The 20,625-nt window shown below is 31.9% G+C and overlaps 3 protein-coding genes across 3 annotated transcripts; 2 read left to right on the top strand and 1 right to left on the bottom strand.

The window, feature by feature from the left end:
• The first annotated feature begins 807 nt into the window (after nt 1–807).
• LOC101252348 (uncharacterized) lies at nt 808–5,026 on the top strand. Its single transcript, XM_004250204.5, has 3 exons — nt 808–1,398; nt 3,663–3,821; nt 4,578–5,026. Exons 1-3 carry the CDS (start codon nt 1,072–1,074, stop codon nt 4,719–4,721), a joined length of 630 nt encoding a protein of 209 aa, XP_004250252.1. The 5' UTR covers nt 808–1,071; the 3' UTR covers nt 4,722–5,026.
• Nucleotides 5,027–7,596: 2,570 nt separating this feature from the next.
• LOC101252040 (mitochondrial pyruvate carrier 4) lies at nt 7,597–11,918 on the bottom strand. Its single transcript, XM_004250203.5, has 5 exons — nt 11,527–11,918; nt 10,101–10,199; nt 9,882–9,934; nt 7,930–8,003; nt 7,597–7,800 (listed from the first exon to the last, which is right to left on the bottom strand). The coding sequence occupies exons 1-5, from the start codon at nt 11,579–11,581 to the stop codon at nt 7,752–7,754; spliced, it is 330 nt and encodes a 109-aa protein (XP_004250251.1). The 5' UTR covers nt 11,582–11,918; the 3' UTR covers nt 7,597–7,751.
• A 1,175-nt stretch (nt 11,919–13,093) lies between these two features.
• On the top strand, nt 13,094–18,027 carry LOC101251737 (probable carboxylesterase SOBER1-like). Its single transcript, XM_004250202.5, has 6 exons — nt 13,094–13,411; nt 15,707–15,759; nt 16,508–16,631; nt 16,719–16,840; nt 17,481–17,588; nt 17,683–18,027. Exons 1-6 carry the CDS (start codon nt 13,144–13,146, stop codon nt 17,770–17,772), a joined length of 765 nt encoding a protein of 254 aa, XP_004250250.1. The 5' UTR covers nt 13,094–13,143; the 3' UTR covers nt 17,773–18,027.
• Nucleotides 18,028–20,625: the final 2,598 nt, after the last annotated feature.

Here is a 20,625-nt window from a genome sequence, read left to right as displayed (position 1 = left end):
TTGTTTTGATAGTCGGATTTTCAGATTTTCTAAAGAGGAAGAAGAAGAGAAGAGAAAACATTGAGAGAAGAAGAAGAGAAATACCTATTTTCATTTATTATTTTTTTTAAAGAATGATTTGGATAGAATTATAAAAGTTGAAAAAATGAAGTATTTTTTTATATTTTGTAAAAAATTAGAAAGTTTTGAAAATATTAATTTGATCTCAAATTTACTTAATTACATTTTAAAAATGATTTGACCAGTTTTTGATCAATCTGTTTTCAAAAATCAAACCAAAACTTATTTGATACCTTTCATTGAATTTTCTCTATTTATAGCATTGCTCAAGTAAGTGTGTTACTATATATAAAAACTTATTTTTATTCACACAATATATGAGTGTGTAGTTATATTTCTAATGGTTTAACATAAAATAACACATTATTTATTATTCTCGATTATCTAACATATGTGTTATATTGATTACATAAAATCCAATAACTTATTTTTAAATATTATGGAAGAAAGTTATGATGAAAATTAATAAAAAAGAATTACAAAAAAAGAGTCCAAGATGATTTTAAGAGTGAAATATTATTAATTGTGAGAATTTTATTAGATGATAATTCTAAAATCATTATTCAAAAAGTCTTAGATTATCATAATTCAATTGCTCATATAAAAGTTGGAAATAATTTGTAGAGTTAAATTTGATTAAATAAATCGAATATTTAAAAAGTGTTTATGGCTCTTCCCAAAAAAAAAAAAGATTTGACTTCCTTATTAGACCTTCTTTTCTATTACATTCATATAATTAGTGGATTCGATTATCTTAACCAAGCCATAAAATTATTTAAATACATACTTAATAATACAACTAAAGTTCCAAATTAGTATAAAAATGCTAAAAACAAACATTAATCAACGGTCCAGATAACTCCTAAATTCCTTATCATAGACCTTCACACACTTGATCACTCAGAAAGCGAAGCTATAAATACCCATAGATCAAAAAAATAAAAATAATTAAATATTCCGGGATCGGAAAATAATTCTCCGCCGTGAGTTACCACCGATACGCCACCGTGAATGGAAGGAGTAGGTGCCAGATTCGGCCGTTCATCAACTAGGTACGGTCCGACCACTGTATTTACCGGTCCGGTTCGGAGATGGAAGAAGAAATGGGTTCACGTCAGCTCCAGCAAAAACAATCACCAATCGACCGCCGCTAACGGCAGAGTTAATGGCAGTAATGTCTCTCATCTCGTGTTTTTGAAGTGGACTCCGATTACTGCCAGCCAAAATAACAACAACAATAACAGTAGCGCCGATAAGGATGGCGATTCCAAAAGCCCCGATAAGGACGATGACGTTCCGATCGAGGAACCTCCCAAACGTAAATTCAAGTATATTCCGGTAATAAACTAATTTTTTTTAAATGATTTTTACTGCTGATTATATAGATCAATTGTTTACTGTAGTGTATTTTAAATTTTCAATGTTGAGCTATTTAAACAATGAACTGTACATGATTTACTTTTTCTTATTTTTAAAAATTAAATATAACGCCATTCTATTTAGGGATGAAAATTAATTTGGTGGCGGAGAATTATTTGGGCTAAAGGTCTCCAGATTTCGGATTTTTAATAAGGAGATTCGAAAAATAAAAATATAGCGTTCGAGATTTGAATTTAGAACCTCAAATTGAATTTTGAATCAATATCTATATATACATTTAAATTAAAAACTTTTATATTCCGTGTAATATTTTTTCGAAGGTGTTCTCGGACCCCTAGATCCGCCCATTGTTTGAACAAATCCTTTACCTGCATATCGCGTTTGGGAGTGCAAACTCAAGCGAGAATCTCATTATGTTTTGCACGATTTTAGAAGTGAAATTAGTTCATTTTGGGCATCAAATTCACCAAAGATATATTAGTTGACATCATTGGTGGTTTCTTGTTCTTTGATTTTGGTTATCATTTTTGTTTTTTTATGCTTCGATTGTCGCATTATTTTGTTGTGATTACTATTCTATCCCTTATATATTATGTATGCTCTCCATTTCACATTATTTTGTTGTTGTCAGTGTCCTCATTTTTGTACTCTTTGAGATTGCTTGGAAATGCTTGTTTTAAGTCTAGGGTCTGTCGGAAACAACCTCTCTACTAGGTAGGTAAGGTCTGCATTCACTCTATCCTCCTCAACCCTATTTGTGGAATTACATTGAGTATGTGTTATTTACACAGTCTAGTTACTTGAAAGCAAGGTACTGAACCTAGAAAACAAGGTAAATAGACAGGGATTTGAAAATAATGTATTGATATTACTGTTTGGTTGTTTGGGAAGAAGTGGAGAAATTGGTTTAGTTGTGAGTAAGGTTGACGGGTTTGTCATGTTTCGTGTAGATCTGACATCAAATGGCACAGCTAAGGGGCTGTTATATATTGCTTTTGATCAAACACAAAAGCTAATTTTAGTTTTAAAATGTGAGATTTGGGAATTTGCTAAGTTATTTAGGTTGACAAGGTGTGGAACTGAGAAAAAGATGTAGAAGGTACCAACTCGATTGAGGTGTGAGAACTATATAACTGTGGTACTTCATAGGCTGCAAGTTTTTTATCTGAAAAGCGGTTCTGGTGCTGGATACATCTCTCGTTGATGTTATATCATTTTTGAATAGTGGTTTTGCTATCTACTAAGTTTTTGTTGACAGAAGTTATCGTAAGTATGTAAGACTCAATCTTTTTGTCTTGTCCGTTCTCAGTTGCCCATATACCACGTGTCCATAAAACATGGTGCAAGCAATGGAAGTACTTCTGGATATCCGTACATCCTTAACTTGTTCTTTTATGTCGCTTGCTATTTTTTCATGTCGATGTGGGGACTATCTATACATCAGAACGGTCAAGAAAGTTAACAACATAAAATTTCAAATATGTTATGGTTAGAGTGAGTGTATTAGTGGAGAGACAGACCGAGAGTGTGTATGAAGATTGATGCCTTCAATTCCTGATTCTGTTTTGAGTGTATGTGCGCTTTTGTGCTTTTTTGTTGGTAGTTTGAAACCTGAAGAGATGATTTAACTTGTAGATTTCCTCTAGTAGCAAGGTGAAGCCATTATAATATGAGCCACTGTTGTTGCTTCGTACTGGTCCCTTATTTAGTACCTCCAAGATATGCTGTGAATTCGTGCAATCAAAGGAGAACAGTTATTTAGTTTTTAACAGTTTTGCTTCTGTTGTCATAAACTCTCTCTTATGTTTGGTGGATGTAAGGAGGTAATGCCAAATTAAGTCAACTGCTAATTAAGAACATAGGGCTTGTCAATTTTCTTATCAAATAGTTTACCTGATCTTTCTTTTCATTTGGCATTTGAATATTTTTCCTTTCCCGTGTTAGTAATCGTCACTCGTCATTGATGAGGGTTGATACTACTCTCGTCACTTATCACACCTGATACTGTATTTACCTTTTAACAGATTGGTCTTGTTGTTGTACTTGAGTAATCTGGGAATTGCCAAAATGATTTTTATATATTTTTCCTCAGTCAGGATTGTTTCTAGTTCATCACAAAGGAAATAGTTCTGATTTTTGCCAATTGATAATAATTTCATATATTTGTTAATCCCCATAAAAAAATGAAATAACGATTTTCATTTTTAAACTGGTTGAGATAGGTTGCTCTGCTTGAAAATCAAAATAATGAGACATCAGACCAGGATGAGGATGAAGCTAAACCAATAGTGGCTGATGCAAATACCGGGGAGCCAACATCTCAAGCTGATGATTGTGATGAAAAACCTGACATCAATGATGTGCCGATGGAAGAAAATCAGGTACATAATTGACTGGTGTACCATTTATTTCCTATCTCCATTCTTTGAGCATGTTGTAGTCTTTTTGTGTTATCAAGTTTTTGGTTGATCTTTCAAAGACTTCAGAATAATCTGTCTAAAAGAACATATCCTGCTATGGATAGAAACAGATGTGTTAATTGGTTTATTTAATCACAAAAGAACTGTCTCCAAAAAAAAAAAATTGTCTCAAAAAAAATCACAAAAGAAACAAACTCACCAAAAGAATAATGAAAGCCTCCTAATATGCCAGTAGAAAATGGTTTCATCTGTCAAGTTTCTTGAACTAATGATGATTTTGGGGCCAAAGAAGAGATGGAGGTAGGATCATATATCAATGTTTACTTGGGGTTTTCTATTGTCCCTTTCAAAAACTCGTGATGCTGCTTAGAATCAGAAGTCGCTGCGAAGAGAACTAATATGGTGCTTTCTATTGGGTAAAGAGAAAGAAATGCTGCAGTTTGGAGGGAGGAATAGAGACAAACATAGAGGGGCCTAAAAGAGAGATATTTCATTTGATTTGAGGGATCAGGGATGGAGGATATTGTTTCAAGTAACACTAATTATTTTTTTATATTGCTGGATATGAACAGAAAGTTTTCCCCTCTCGCCTCTTTTTTCTTCGAAAATGAGAACAATAGTATACTTTCTTTGTTTTGTTTGTTCCTGGTGCTGTGTTCTGTAACTTTGCAAGTATAATACATATGAGCTTCTTCTAATTGCTTTTTTAAACATCAGGATCCAGAGGATAAACCTCCAGAAAGACAAGATTTAAATGAAAACACATTGGACTTGTCTCTGGAATCCACGGGTCAGGAGGAAAAAGATGCTGACTCGAAAACCATTCAGACCGAAGAGGATAAATTGGACAAAGTGAACTAGAGATGGCAGCGGGGCAGGGTGTTAAGTCTTCCTCTTCTAAGGTTTATCTCCGCTTTGCCCTGCCCCGCCCCATCTAACCCCATTGTCGTGTTCAGCTTTTTGTCATCGATTGTGTAGTTTGTTCAGCTTAATTATAGGCATGCACACTGTGTAGTTTATCACAATTGTTTACTAAAGATATGAAGCACAAAAGTAATAGCACAACTGGAGAACAATTTTTTTAATGCAACTTTTAAAGTTTAGCTGATTTTGTAACTGAAATTGCAAGAAAGAAATGATAAATGATTCAAGCTTCATTTATCAAATTGCCACAGTAACCGCGGTAAGTATCACAATAACTATGGTGGAGTAAGAACTACAACAATGACAACATAGCCATTATATAGTTTCATTGAAAGTAGAATGGACAGGTAAAATATATATATATTTTACGATTACACATGATATCTATTGTTGAATAATATTTTTGAATCTATTAATTCCTAGCTATAGTTGTAAGGTTCCATTTCATGAACTGATCATTATAACGTCCCCTCCTTCGTCCAAAAATATGATAGTCATATTCATCAATGAAAAAGTTTGCCTAAAGACAATATTAAATAATTAAAATTAATAAACAATAAAGATTAAAGAATATAAGAATATAGGAGGAGTGAATATAATAAACTACATGCCACTTTAACATGATAACATCTGCTATTTATAATTTGTATACGTTTCTTCTTCTTCTTCCAAAATAATCTCACTCCCTCCGTTCACTTTTATTTGTTACTTTACGTTTTCTGAAAGTGAATTTGACTTATTTTTAAAATTGAATTAGATTACATTGATTCGATACTTTAAACAAAAACTTTAGATATTAAAAAACTATAAGAAAAATATTATACATTGCAACTTTTTACGTATGATGAAAAAATATATCAATCAAATTTTTTATAATTCAACTCTAAAAATAAAAAATATGACAATTAATAATGAACTGAGAGAGAGTATTACTTTCTAATAATATCCTTCTATATATTTAAGGGTAAAATATATATAATTGTTCCACTCATTAGTCCATAGGTGGTGAGTTAATGAAATGTAAATAGAATAATCTTTTGTCATATATAATTACGTAATATTTCTTTTAAAAATATATAGAGAAAAGTCTTCATGTTTTTGTCATATGCCTTAAAATTATCATATTTCTCATTCAGTTATTTGAAAGTAATTTTATTTTTATTCATGATGAAGTTATATCTTATTATAATACTAATAAGTTTTATATGTGATCTGATTATTTATGTTAGTCAATTTTAGACTACGAATAAGTCAACACGTTGGACTCATACTAGCACGAGTCATACTTATCTAATACATATATATAATCCATCTAGCAATTATAGGTATATTTGATTTTTTTTTACATATCAATTATTTTTTGAGTTTCTTATTTTAATTTTATTTTTTTCTTTCTTTCATTCTTGAGAGGAGTTTGAATGAAAATAAAAAATTAAAACTAATATTCAATCTCCAAGATTTTTAGGAAGGAATAATTGTATAGAATGACAAACTAAAATATAAAATAAATATAGAAGTTACCCTTTAATTTATTTGTATTCCATAGCAAACTGTTTGTCAGTCCCTCTCTCGCTCATGTTCTCGCTCGCCACTCTCCCTTTCTCGCTTTATACAATAAAATTGTATAAATTGTTTTTCTAATTGTGTAAAGCAAGAAAAAATTGTATAAACGCAAATAATTACATATATATTCGTCCTATACACTTATGATTATACATTACAATTATTTTCCTGCCAAGTCTCTTTTGCCTTTCTCGTTTTATACAAATTCAAATTGTATATAATTTCTCTCTTTCTCGTTTTATACAATTCAATTCAATTCAATTGTATATTCCCCTGCTCAGTTTCTTTTGCCTTTCTCTCTTTCTCGTTTTATACAAATTTAAGTTGTATATAATTTCTCTCTTTTTCGTTTTATACAAATTTAAGTTGTATATAATTTCTCTCTTTCTCGTTTTATACAATTCAATTTTGCCTTTCTCACTTTCTCATTTTATACAATTCAATTTTGCCTTTCTCACTTTCTCATTTTATACAATTCAAATTGTATATAATTTCTCTCTTTCTCGTTTTATACAATTCGCTTCAATAGTATATGTATAGTGAATTATACATATATAAGTCTGTTATGGAGTGTAATTATGCAAACTTTGTTATATCATACAAATATGAATTTTATGTTTGCTATATGTGAAAGTCATTAAGTGGTTAAACAAATTTATACTATCTAATTACTCATCATAACTATAGTTTGCTATTAACTTACGTGAGCTGATTTCGAGTTTACATAATTAGTCACTTTTATATGTATAATTCGCCTAAATATACAAATACAAATGTACAATATACAATTATCTAACTGATATACATATACAATTCACTTTTTCCCCACTCTTTGCCCTTCGCTCGCCTCTCTCCTCCCTCACCCAATCTCGCTTGTCATATACACAAATGCATATGTATAATATACAATTATATGTATATAATTCACCTCTTTGTCCTCTCTCCTCCCTCTCCCAGTCTCGCTCGCCTCTCCTCCTTCTCTCAATCTCACTCGTCATATATACAAATACATATGTATAATATACAATTATCTAACTGATATACATATATAATTCACCTTTCTCCTATTCTTTTCCCTCCCTCTCACTTCTCTGCTCTCTCTCGATCTCGCTCGCCTCTATCCTCCATATAACATGTAGCTACGAAGTGTAATTATCAAACTATAGTTATGGAGGGTAATTAAGCTAGTTTTAAGTGACTATATGTGAGAGTTCCCTAAAAGATGATTCATATAGTTGAGCTCGAGTAATTTGAGACAAATGGAATTATTAACTGTTATTATTCACTCAATTACTTGTCTCACATTAACGGTGATATCAGAAGGAAGAAGTAAAACATCAAATTGCTAGAACAATATTCAAAGCTCAGGAGTAAGATGATCCTGAATAATCACAATTTTCATCATCATTCTTTAGCTAGCGTGGGTTGTTGCTCCTCGTTGAAATAATCATTCCTGAATCCCGAAAAAAAAACTAAGTCATAGTTGCAACAAAAATGTCTACTGAATCAAGAAAAACGAATGGGGTTTATAACGGAAAAAAAAGGTATAAGAGAGGGGATTCCCTATCATGAACTGACTCACCGGATTTTTCGTGAAAGCTGGTATATGCCTGTTCCAGCCATTGCCACATTTACACTAAAGAGGTTCCAGTTTTTCTGCAATTCGGAAGTATGGATTACAAGATAAGAGAAAACGAAGACATAAATCAAGAAGCTAGTAAAGGAAATCATGCATCAAAGTCATAATGCAAGCTGGGAAATGAAGTAGACTAATGCCCCACAGCTTGTTTTGATTCTATTTTATCTGTTTTTTCATCTGTTCATTGCAAATACTCAAGAAAAGTTTTTCTTTTTTTTGGGACCTTAGAGCTCTTCTTTTACACTTTTCTCTATGATAACAAAAACACTTTTTTTTCTCTAAGATGACGTTGGGGTTGATCTCTTTTATACTTTTGCTCTGACGGTAAATATTCACTTTTTAGATTGTGGCCATATAGAAAAAACTTACATCAGTTACAAAGACACAAAATCAACAACTTTCAAAAGAGGAAGAGTACAAGACAGTAGTAGCTGTTTAGTTTCAAGCCATGCAAGGATGAAAGCAAGTGTAGGTGGAAGATAGACTTGTTCTCTCTTCTTCCTTTTAACTTCCCTGTTGTCGCCAATCAAGGAAACCCACCCATCCCCAATATCCTCTGCGGAAGGAGTAAGGAGTTGGTGGCAGAAAAAGAGAGAGCACAGCTTTGCTTCAATATACATGTACTACTCAAACATTCCGTTGTACAATTCTCTGTTCATAACTTCATATCCCTTCCCCAATCCTCACCTAGTCCTCACTTCAAACATCTTGACCTTGTCTAGAAGCTATACTCACTACCTACTTTGCTGCAACTTGATCTACTAAAAGCTACTTGAATGAAAACACTCCGTAAGAACGTATAAAGATAAATATTCAACCATTGTTGAGAGTGCCATGGGAAGTATAAGTGATGACACCCTACAAGTGGTGTACTAATATTTATTTCCTCTATAAGATAAAGTGTTACTTTTCTTTGGAGCCGAGAGGGCAGTGTTTTGGACGGCGAGAGGCGACAAGGACCTGCCTCGCCACGCGGCGAGGCGAGCGGCGAGGCGCTTGCCTTTTTGAATTAAGGCGCCAATTAACACCAAAGATTAAAAATATTTAATTGCATATATAAATATCCAAAATCTTAATAGTAATAACACATATTAGCAAATATTCAATTCAAAAACCAATAGTAGTAAAACTTTAAAGACCAAATAATTCAAAATACAATACTAAAACTTTAAATGTCTATTCTTCTTCAAAACTATCCGACTCTTGAAGAAAAGAACTCAAGAAGAACTGAAAAGATCAAAAGAAGAAGAAAAAAAAGAGGTATACCTCAGGTAAGCAACAACTCGAAGATGATGGAGGACAAGAGAAGAGATGCGACCGGCAAATTTTGACAATAGAAGAGATCGTGAAGGGAAGAGGAGTCGGGGCGAAGAGATTGCGAGGGGAAGAGGAGTCGGGCAGCAGCAAATTTTGAAAATAAACAAAAAAAACCCTAATTTTGATTAATATTGTTAAGTCAAATCTTTTTAAAAAATTTAAATCAAAAAGGCGGCGCCATTTTTGTCGCCATTAGCTCGCCATGGGTCGCCTTTTTTGGGTCGCCTTGCCTCAGTGTGGAATGGCGAGAAGGGCTCGCCTCGCCTCTCGCCTTTGGCGATGAGGCGCTCGCCATTCACAACACTGCGAGAGGGTCTATCAGAAACAGGCTTCCTACCCCGCAAAGGTAGGGGGAAGGTCTGTGGTAAAGTGTAAGGCCTGGTGAATAAAGATTTTAACACGATATGAAAACTAGACTGAATGTGAAAAGGATATACTTTGTCTATTAATCATATACTAAAGCCAATATAAATATTCAGCAGAATACAACGTAGAATGAATTTATTTGCTTGCTTATCATACTATCACACCATAAAAAGGTAAACTTCTGCTGAGATTCAGAGTAATAATGAACTTACTGGAGTAATCACCAAGCTATAGCGAGACCATATAATTCCAGTTGCTGTAACCGCTGCAATAACCAAAGCAAGTTATGTTATAATTAAAACCAAACAGAAAACCCTAGTTGATCTAACAAATGGAAGATACTATATCATAAAAAGTTTAAGCTTGATGACAAAATGACCAATTATGCTTGTTTACATTAAGAGAGAGAGAGTGTGAGACGTGAGAAATACCTATTTGTTGAGGATATGAAATCTTTTCTGGAGGTTTAGCAAAGTCTGCAATATTTGCAATACTGATGCCCCACTTGAAGGTTGGTGCCCAGAAATGAACTAGAAGACCACGACGAGTGAAAAGATCGGTTAACAAAGAAAATGATAAGTAAAATATACCAACCTGAAGCCACAAAATAACAAGAAAAAAGTATGTTTGTACACACAGTGCAGTAGCTATAGGAAAACACAAAGAAATATAGCAACTTTAGCCAACCATTTAAATGATTCCAAACCTCCAAGTCATCATATGAAAACATCCATACATAAAAACAGAATCACCAAAAAGAGAACTGAAGAATTTTTTTTGCAAAACTATGAATCTGTCAATGAAGGATAAATGATTATCATTGATGTGCAGCAACAAATACATTACATTATCAATCAATCAATCAACTACACGTCTACACCTCAATCCCAACTAGCTGACATCAATCATATGAACATTATATAAACATTCCACATTCGAGCTCATTTCATTCCAATACCAAATAATTTATCATTAACATTTCTGTAGAACTTGACATTTTCACACGGAGCCTTGCAATGACTTACGAATCTTAACCAATTTAATAAGACTCTGAACAAACACTAAACATAAGTGTGAAAAATACATTTTATTTATTGTGTTAATTATAATAGCATCAAAAGGCACTTGAAGATGTGAATCATAAACTTTGCTGAAGCAGAACATGCGAATGGCTTGAAAGCTTCTAACAAATTTTACTTTAAATGACCAAGAAATCCATCACCCGACCTTTTGGGCCAGCCATAACCTTCAAAACTCGAGGATGATCCTCTACCTTTCTCCACTTAAATATCTTAGTCTTGACCTGTGACCTTTTTTATTTTTTTGGATAACCGCAGTGTCCAAACCAACTTACCCGTACCTCGACTAATTCGAGGAGATACTTATCACATGTGCACCAAGTGTTTCATTGACCACTAGGCCACACTCTCCGTTGCCTCGAACATGTGGCCTAAGACACAAAGTCACTCAACCTTTGCCTTTTCCCCCAATCTTTAGAAACTCAATTGACAGATCTGTAAATTAAAATCTCAATATTGGTACAATTTACATCAACTTTGATGTGTTATATGACTTTATCATTCAACAAATGACAATCTAACAACCATACACAGTAAAATATCACCTAAAAATCTAATCTTTTTCTTTTCTTTTCAATTTTTCTTCAATCTCTCCAAAAAAATAAACAATCAAACACCAAAAAGTGAAAAACACACACAGAAACAATATGGAATTTTCTCAATCAAGTTTCGATGGTAAATATCCATTTCAAAAGTGCTAAAAATTAGATCTAAAATCAAAGAAAAAAAATTGAAAATTCTGTTCAATAATTTGAAATAAAAGAAGAAAAAAACTCACTGGTCTTTGGACCAGCGGGATGATTCCATAGAGCCTGGAGCTTTGAAGTCGCCATGAAAGTAAAAACCTCAGCTTCTGAAGATTCTCTGTATAATCTTCTCCGTATATTATGATGAAAATAAATAAAAATTTATGTCATATAATTAATGTGAGAAGGTGACAAAACTAGTCCCTTGTTTTTACAATATGTTTACAAATAGTCCCCTACCTATACCAATAATCAATTTTGATTCTTTCGTTTAGTAACTGATTCGAAGGTTTAATTTCAAAACGTTATAAATCTTTTATAAATATGATAAATATATTCGAAAATTATAAAATAAATCTTTAAATGCGAGTTTTAATTTTGTCTTAGAATATATTTATTTTGTTAAGTTTAATGATCAAAAATTGTTAAATATTGACAAAGATTTAATATATTTATACTCAAATAAAATTTAAAAAAATAAAATTGATCGAAAATATTTTAAACATTATTCAAATAAAAGAATTATTTTAAACATTTCTTCCTTGCAATATGTTGTAGTATTTAATTATTATTTTTGGTAAAAGTTATAGTAGTTTGTTGACTTTAGTTATCAAAAGAATTTCAACTTGCTAATTTTAATCAATTTTTATATAATATAGGTTTGGTAGTAACATTAAGTATTGATATTAATAGTTTGAGATGATCCAAATTTTTTTATAATTTTGTTTTAGTGTTTGGGTTAGGGTAGGTTTAAGATTTTGATTAAAAAATAGGAGTTTGGATGGGAAGATCACAAATTTGAGTTATAAAAATTACTTCTCGAAAAATTATTTGATAATTTTTTTAAAAAATTTTTTATGATTTAATATTTGTTCAAACTCTATATATACAATGAGAATTAGGTGTATTAAATAGTTTAACACTATATTCATGTATGAGCCAATCAGCCAAACATAATTAAGTGTTGTATGGTGAATCTATACTATAGGGAAGTCACATACTATTACAAGGGAGTTTGGTGAAAACTTTTGGAAATGTATTGTTACAATGTGTTTAGTGAATCTATGTCGATTTAAAATTTATTTAAAATGTATATATACATTTTGAAATTTTTAAAATTTATTAGCCTAAAAACTTGTCAACCCTACTTGATTAGGAATATAATATATATTGCCTTAGTGACTCAATATCCTCAATAAGATTTGCTCCAACATTGTATAAAAAATGATAACCTATATTTGTCACGATTCAAATTCATATACGAATTATCCATTTTGATCTAGCTCTATATAAATTTCCCTTTTAAGCAACATCATATATACTTCAAAAACATATCTATACCTACCATGTGGGAATATTTCTTATGAATATTGACATTGACTTCGATTCAGATGTTTTACAATAAATATTTAGTATAACTTAAAAAAGTCATATCACAATGTGTAATTTTATTCTTTCTTATATGTCTTAGCATTAACATGTATAGTTACCTCACACTTATTATTAGTAAGCGATGATTTGTGAAATTAGTTGAGATGCACGAAAATAACCCATCTCGTCGTAATAAATATTTAAAAAAAATTAAAAATCTTTCATTCTTTTAAAAAATTACAATAAAGAATGCTGAATAGGCCTTTGGAAGACCAAAGATGAAATTGGTTCCATTACTAAAACCCTTTCTAGTTCTTCTAATCACTTTTGGTTTCACCATTTTCTTTGTGCGACTCATTGAACCAACAAACTCATCTCCCCCAAAAAATTCTGAGGCCATGGCTAGAAGTTTCATTCTTTGGCTACATGGGTTGGGTGATTCTGGCCCTGCTAATGAACCCATCAAGGGATTGTTCACTTCCCCTCAGTTCAAGAACACAAAATGGTCCTTCCCTTCTGCTCCTTCCAAGCCAGTCACTTGCAACTGTAAGTCAGTATAATCAATGTATTTGTTGTGTTATTACAAGTTGTGGGGTTGTTTTTATTTCTTTTGATTCTGGTGTGATCACTGTGGAATTGACATTTTTGGGTTAAATGGTGTTTTCTTGATTGCATAAAGATTCCATTTTTGGCCAACAACTTGATGTGCTTTGTATGTTACTGGTTGTGTGTTGTTTCTGTTTCTTTTGGTTCTGGTGTGATCAGAGTGGAATTGACATTTTTGGGCCAAATGGTTGATTGAGATTACTTAAAGATTCCATTTTCGGCCCTAGCTCTTGGTGGGATTTGGGGTGATTCTGGCACTGTAAATGAACCTATCAAGACATTCTTCACTTCTCCTCAGTTCAATAACACTAAATGGTCCTTCCCGTCTGCTCCTTCCAATCCAGTTATTTGCAACTGTAACTTAGTCTAATTAATCTAGTTATTATAGGTGGTGGGTTGTTTTGTTTCTTTTGGTTCTGCTGGATCACTGTGGAATTGGCATTTTTGGACCATATGGTATTTACTTATTTGCACAAAGATTCCATTTTTGGCCTACCTTACTGGTTGTGTATTTTATTTGTTTCTATTGGTTCTGTATTGATCACCATGTAAACAGCCTTTTTGGGCCAAATGGGGGCCTAATGGTCAATGAAGTGGGTGAGAACCAAAGATTTCATTCTTGACTACTCTTTGATTGGATTGGTTAGTGGCATGTAATATCTATGGTCACAACTGATTAATAGTAATATCTATTACATGAGAGTCTTGAATTTGGTTTATAGTTGACGTTGTATTGTAATTGTTTCTGCTGGAATTGAAGTTCCAGGGTCAAATGGTTGGATGGGGTTTGTAGGGAGTAAGTCGTAGTTGTTGTTTTTACTGCAAAGAGTCTTGAATTTGGCTTAGTGTTGCAGATTCTGCATCGTATTATCTATCGCACAAGAGTCTTGAATTTTGTTTGTTGCAAGTTGTGTATTGTAATTGTTACTATTAGTTCTGTTGAAGTTTTTGTTTTTAGGGTTAAATAATATAACAAGTTGTGTATTGTAATTGTTACTATTAGTTCTGTTGAAATTTGTGTTGCAAGTTGTGTATTGTAATTGTCGTTATTTTTATAGTAGTTGGTTTTAGTGTCTAGTGGATAGGATTGCTTACAATGTAGACTTGATCCATGTGCTATGGCAGATTGAATCAGAAATGTTGCTCATGTTCGAGGTGTGAATGGTTTTGTTATATATGGCTGGTCCTTATAAGAGAATTGCAGTAAGAGGAGATGAGAGAGCTGGGTAGACTAGTGTTTGTCAAATTATGTGCAGCTTCTGTTTCAGTCTTGTTGCTTGGACTCTTCAGAAATGTCGGCGGGTGCGTGTCGGATTCTCCAAAAGTACTGCACTTTTGGAGAATCCGACAGGGGTGCAGCAACATTTTTGGAGAGTATGAGCAACATAGGTTTCAGTGCTATTTCGTACTGAGGATCCCAAATAATATTTAAAATGGACAATATATTCAATGTAAAGTGACTTAGCAAATGATGTAGTTTGTTGATTCTGGGAAATTAACCAAATGAGTTTCTGAGGAACCTATTAGTTCTTTTCATGTCCCTTGCTTTCCATTCAATTCGGTAAAAAGGGGAGGGGTGTTGTTGGTTTAAGGGGGGGAATTTATTCCTATGGGTAGGGATTTAGCTTTTCGAGTGTAATTTCTCTTGTTAGTGAACTATCTTTTACAGGCAAGGATGAGAAGCTTTAGCACTTAAAATGACTAAGATGAATGCTCAAGACTTCCAAATAAATACTGTTAGCAATCCTTCCGTGAAGGATATACTTAGCTAGTAGTGTAGATAATCTTGCATCTCATTCTGGACGTATGCAGATATCGACAAGAAAACATAGGATATGCAGTGTAATTTGTGCACAATTACATATGAAGATGTTAACTATAGCTTCTTAAGAACAAGATTAGCTTGGCGGTGATCTAGGTGCAATTGACAATGATGTCATTAATATTTTTGAAAAGAACATTCTCCATGAAGTTTATGATGTAGTATCTTGGAATGGTGGAAGGAAGTTCTTCAGAAGAACAGAAGATTTCTAATGCCATCTTGGTTACTGAAATACTATAATGCCATTCTGGCTTTCTTTTTCACCGAATCTTTCTTTTCATTTCCCAGTGAAGGACACTCAATTCCCCTTCATTGCATGTGGCTCCGCCATTAGTAGCATTGCCCATTTTTTCACTCTAATAGTGGTGGTAATATCTAAAATCTAATCTCTCTTTTGTCTTACTTTACTGCAGATGGTTCTGTCATGCCGTCATGGTTTGACATTCATGAAATACCAGTGTCAGATGTAAGTTCTTCTCTTTCACCCCTTTCATTTCCAGTTGTCAAAGGCGTACTTAAGCACTAAGCGAGGCCCAAAATGTATTAAGTGCTTCGCCTCGTTAATGTGTGTTTCAGAGTGGTCATCAATGTTCCTAGACATACTTTATATTGCCCATGAGAAGCCTCTTCTGAAGAGGCCAATACTAAATAATTGGTATTTCATTTTATCGTAATTATGTTTTTTAGTTTCTTTGTTCATATATTTGTTGTTCATGATAATAATTATTAGTGTTGGACTAAAAAATATATTTATATTATCTTCTCTCTTTGGACTTTTTTCATTGACGCCCGCACTTTATTTCCGCTTTGCGCTTAAAGCCCCAACTGACCTTGGAGTTTTTTTGTGCTTTTTGCTTTCGATAACACTGGTCACTTACATCTCTTTTCATCCTCTCTTTTCTCAACTTCTCCATGTAATCTTGCCCAGCTGCATTATCTGCAAGTATGACACTTAAATATCCAAGATAGAACTTTATTATATGGATTACTTTTTCCACTTAACGTATATGCAGTTAACAATAACATGTCTCATAGAAGTCATATGTGATACCAGCATGTCATTGAATATTTTGATATATGCCAAAATTATCTTTCTTACCTCCATCAAAATTCTCTGCTTATGTTGTCCAAGAATTTCAGAAACAAAGACACAGTTCTACTTGCGCTTATTGATATTGTCTCCTTATAACTTAATGTTTAATACCTTGTATCAGAGTTCGCCAAAAGATGAGACTGATTTGCTCAAAGCAGTTAAGAATGTTCATGCAATGATCGATAAAGAGATCGAAGCTGGCACTAATCCTAATAACGTTTTTGTATGCGGATTTAGTCAAGGAGGTCTCTCTTTCACTCTCAGTTGCAAGTTTGTGCATTGCTATTAAATAATGGAACTCATGAATTATACTAAAAATCTTAATTTGGTAGGTGCTTTGACGTTAGCAAGTGTTCTTCTTTACCCAAAAACTCTAGGAGGAGGTGCCGTGTTTAGCGGATGGGTCCCCTTTAACGCTTCTATATTAGAGCAACAAACTCCTGAAGCTAAAAAGGTACTTGTCTGATACTAACTTCTATAATTTTCTAGAAGTTGTTTTTCAAAGTTGGCATATGTTATTCTTTTTCTTAAGGTGGTTGCTGTGACGGAATCTTCAGTATCTACAAATAATTACGCCTTCCTAATTTAAACTCCACGCCCAGTCAAACTAAGACACTTGAATTGGGACGGAGGGAGTATGATCCCTAATCTGCTAATTGTTTCACTACTTACGATGTATATATGAACACTATGATAAATAAACTATTGTGACGTCAAATCTCTCTAGGAGAAAAATACTAGGTGATTTCTTTCCATTAACTTAAGCTTGCTGTGTTGGTGGGAGGTAGCAGGTACCCGCGGAACTAGTCGAGGTGCCGCAACCTGAACTGAATACCATTGTTGTTTTAAAAAGAAATGTATGGTGGTTGCATTGAAAGACATGTTATTTCCAAAAGTTATTTTCTACTAACCAACAAATCCCCAAGGGCTATCTGTTGCATGATTCGAAACTCGGTGGATAATTTGTCTGCTCCTCTATCATTCTCCACTTAAATTCCAGGCATTTGTCTGTGGTAGGATTTGAATCGGGACATGTTCCTCTTACCGCTTGATTTATGTTTCTTGATTTCTAATATCAAAATTTTTTCGAGCAGACCCCTATTCTGTGGTCTCATGGTATGGCTGATAAGACCGTACTGTTTGAAGCTGGAGAAGCAGGACCGCCTTTCCTGGAGCGAGCTGGTATGACTTGTGAATTCAAGGTAATCACTGGTGTCTCTCAAATCGTTCATCTTTACTTTGTTTTTCTCACAAACGTATCACCAATAATCCATTGTTGTCTACCATATCCGTTAGGCTTACCCTCGTCTTGCTCATTCGATAAACAACGAGGAGTTGAAGTACTTGGAATCATGGATCAAGACTCGTCTTCAGAGCAACTCGTGAAGATCAACTCGATATTCGATTCAAAATTCATTCTAGCAAACTCCTCCTGAATTCTCAAAACATGTTGCTTAATTGTTTGTGTGGTGAGCTTGCTTTAAATATTACTACAAATTTGTAGCAAAGAGAGTTTATAATGTACTGTATTTTCTTCACTCAATTAACCACTGTAATAGTTATGAAATATTGGACTAATAGTTGAAATGCTGTGAAATTTTTCGAAAAAAAATAAAACTGTTGGATTATAGTTGGGATTAATGAATTTTAACTTCTATCTATTGCCACCTCGATGCATTAAGCATCCTGCATTTACTTAAGGTTCAGGAAAGGTCGCACCCAAAGGGTATAACATAGACAATCTACTCTGATGCAAGTAGTAATGCCTCTTCCACAGCTTGAATGTGTGAATATAAATCACATGGAAATAACTTTACCCTTATTTCAATATTGTCTTTTTTAACTCCGTGAATATAAACTTCTAAACAGACTTTAAAAACGCATATTCACTGTAATTTTATAAAGCAGAATTTAAACGGAACAGAGTGTATTGAAATATAAGAAATAATAGTAACACAATTTAAAAGAAAATTGTAAAGATGGATAAGTCAAATAGTCTGACTATATTTTGAAAAATGATACTGATAATACTAAGTTTTTAGTTACCATAATTACTAATTATGACCTATGATTGTATGTGAAAAAATAGTGGATTTGGCACCGAACATGAAAAAGAGAAAATCATTGCTTCACTTTTGAGAATAATGGATAATACATCTCAACTTTTTAAATTGGAATAATTTCCTCGTATAATCACTCGTGTTTGGAAAATTATCTAGGATTATTTATCTATTTTTTTAAACTATACTTGACACAAAAAATACATTATACTTCTCCTATTAGGATGTCATGTCACATTATTTAATTTTTTATTATTAAAAAAAATATATTTTAGACCTATATAAATGTTAGGTTGCAGTATATTTTTTTAAAAAAAAATTCTGTTTTCTGTTTATGTTTTTTTGAAAATGTTTTTTTAGATATATAAAAATAAATTTCAAAAATGAATGGAAAAAACAGTACACCCCGTTTCTACAACTAACTAGTATGGATTGTTTTAACTATTTTTTAAGAATAAGTTTTTAAATTTTTTTTAATGATAATTATTATTTTTTAACATAAATTTTTTAATTAATTTTTTAAATAATAATTATAGTTTTTATATGGTGCACTTTTCCTTAGATACATATTTCTACGTTCCATTTTGTTGGAGCATTCCCTAAAATCACATTGATAAATATAAATAGACATTACAATTTCTTTTATAAAATAATTCAATTTTCAGTTTTCATTTTTTAACCTTAAATGTTGAAATTTGAAGCATTGAAATTTTTCATTTTTCCCCTTAAATAACAATTACTGTTTTTATAAAAAAAAATAGTTTAATTTCATTTTTTTTCAATAAAATTGAAATTAAAGGCATTTAAAAATCATCAACTTTTTGTTGTTACCGTTTTGTTTTTTTTGACAAAAGAACTTTTATTTTCTATTTTAAATAGCTATATTAAAAATTCCTATATTTACTTGTATTTTTAGAGCATATTTAAAATGCTTTAGAAAAATTAAAATTTTTGAATATTTGTGGTGCTGACATTTTTACTTCTCCTATTATATATAGATAGATTTTTTTAAAAAATAGACAAACCCACATATTATACCCAGTAAAAAATTACATCAAGAACTATAATATGAGCTCCTCTAGTTCTTCAACTTTAGTCCTTTAAAAGAATTAGAAAAATATTAATAATCAATTAAAAAATGTGACATGGCACTTCAGTAGGAGAAAAATAATGTATTTTTTTATATCAAGTATATTTTGAGGTAAACAGACAAAGTTGATGATATTGTAGTCCTAAAACAAACATGAGTGATATTGGTAGGTAATTTTCCAAACATGAATGATTTATGACTATCTAATTTACTTTTTTAAATTGAGAAATTAAATTCAAAAATTTTAATTAAAGATCGATAGATTTATAATTTTACTCGTATTCTTCTGAATTTTAATGATCGAATCTTATCAAAATTCTTTTAAAATTATTCAAAGTAATAACTCAAATTATTCATAGTACAACCAAAACCCTTAGAATTTGCCCCCAAAAAAATATAATAATGTAGGTTTTACTAAAAATATACTCTTATTTCCCCTACTATAATGACACAGCAATTACCATATATTTATTGATAAAAGTGGTATAAATATTTTTTATTGACTTGACTATCTGGTCCAATTTTCTATCTAGTTTAATCCCTTTGCTTCGATTAACAATTTTTCCATTTCTAAATTGAGTACAAAAATTGAAGCAGCTAAGTTTTTACAATTTTTTCTTGTAAATACTTATGTTTATATGCTACCAATTAATATGTTAATCTTAATAATTAAAAATTAAGGTGAAAATATTTTAAATTAAATTCTTTCTGGTGAATACGCATTATGAAAGACTCATATTTAGCTATAAACATCCGATATGAAAACAGTCTCTTTACTTTATGGTGTACATGTTATTTTTTTCTATGCTCCATTTGTAGAATTACACTAAAAATGTTGTTTATTGTTATATAAACATTCGATTCAAATAAACTTTTACCAAATTTTACATTGAATATATCACATTTCTTAAGATATAATTGTGTCTCCATCAGATTTTGAAACTACATCTTTAAATATTTGTTTGATCATAATATTAAATCAACTTTTTTATTTTTCAAACTTCCACTCACGAATATCAAAATAAATTCAAACGAAATATAAGTTCAAACACAATTTTAAATTTTAAAAAATCTCAAATTATAAAGCTT

This window comes from Solanum lycopersicum, chromosome 11 (assembly GCF_036512215.1).
Source record: "Solanum lycopersicum chromosome 11, SLM_r2.1".
NCBI lineage: Eukaryota > Viridiplantae > Streptophyta > Magnoliopsida > Solanales > Solanaceae > Solanum > Solanum lycopersicum.
The sequence above is the reverse complement of the archived record's forward strand: the minus strand, read 5'-3'. Positions and strand labels throughout refer to the sequence as shown.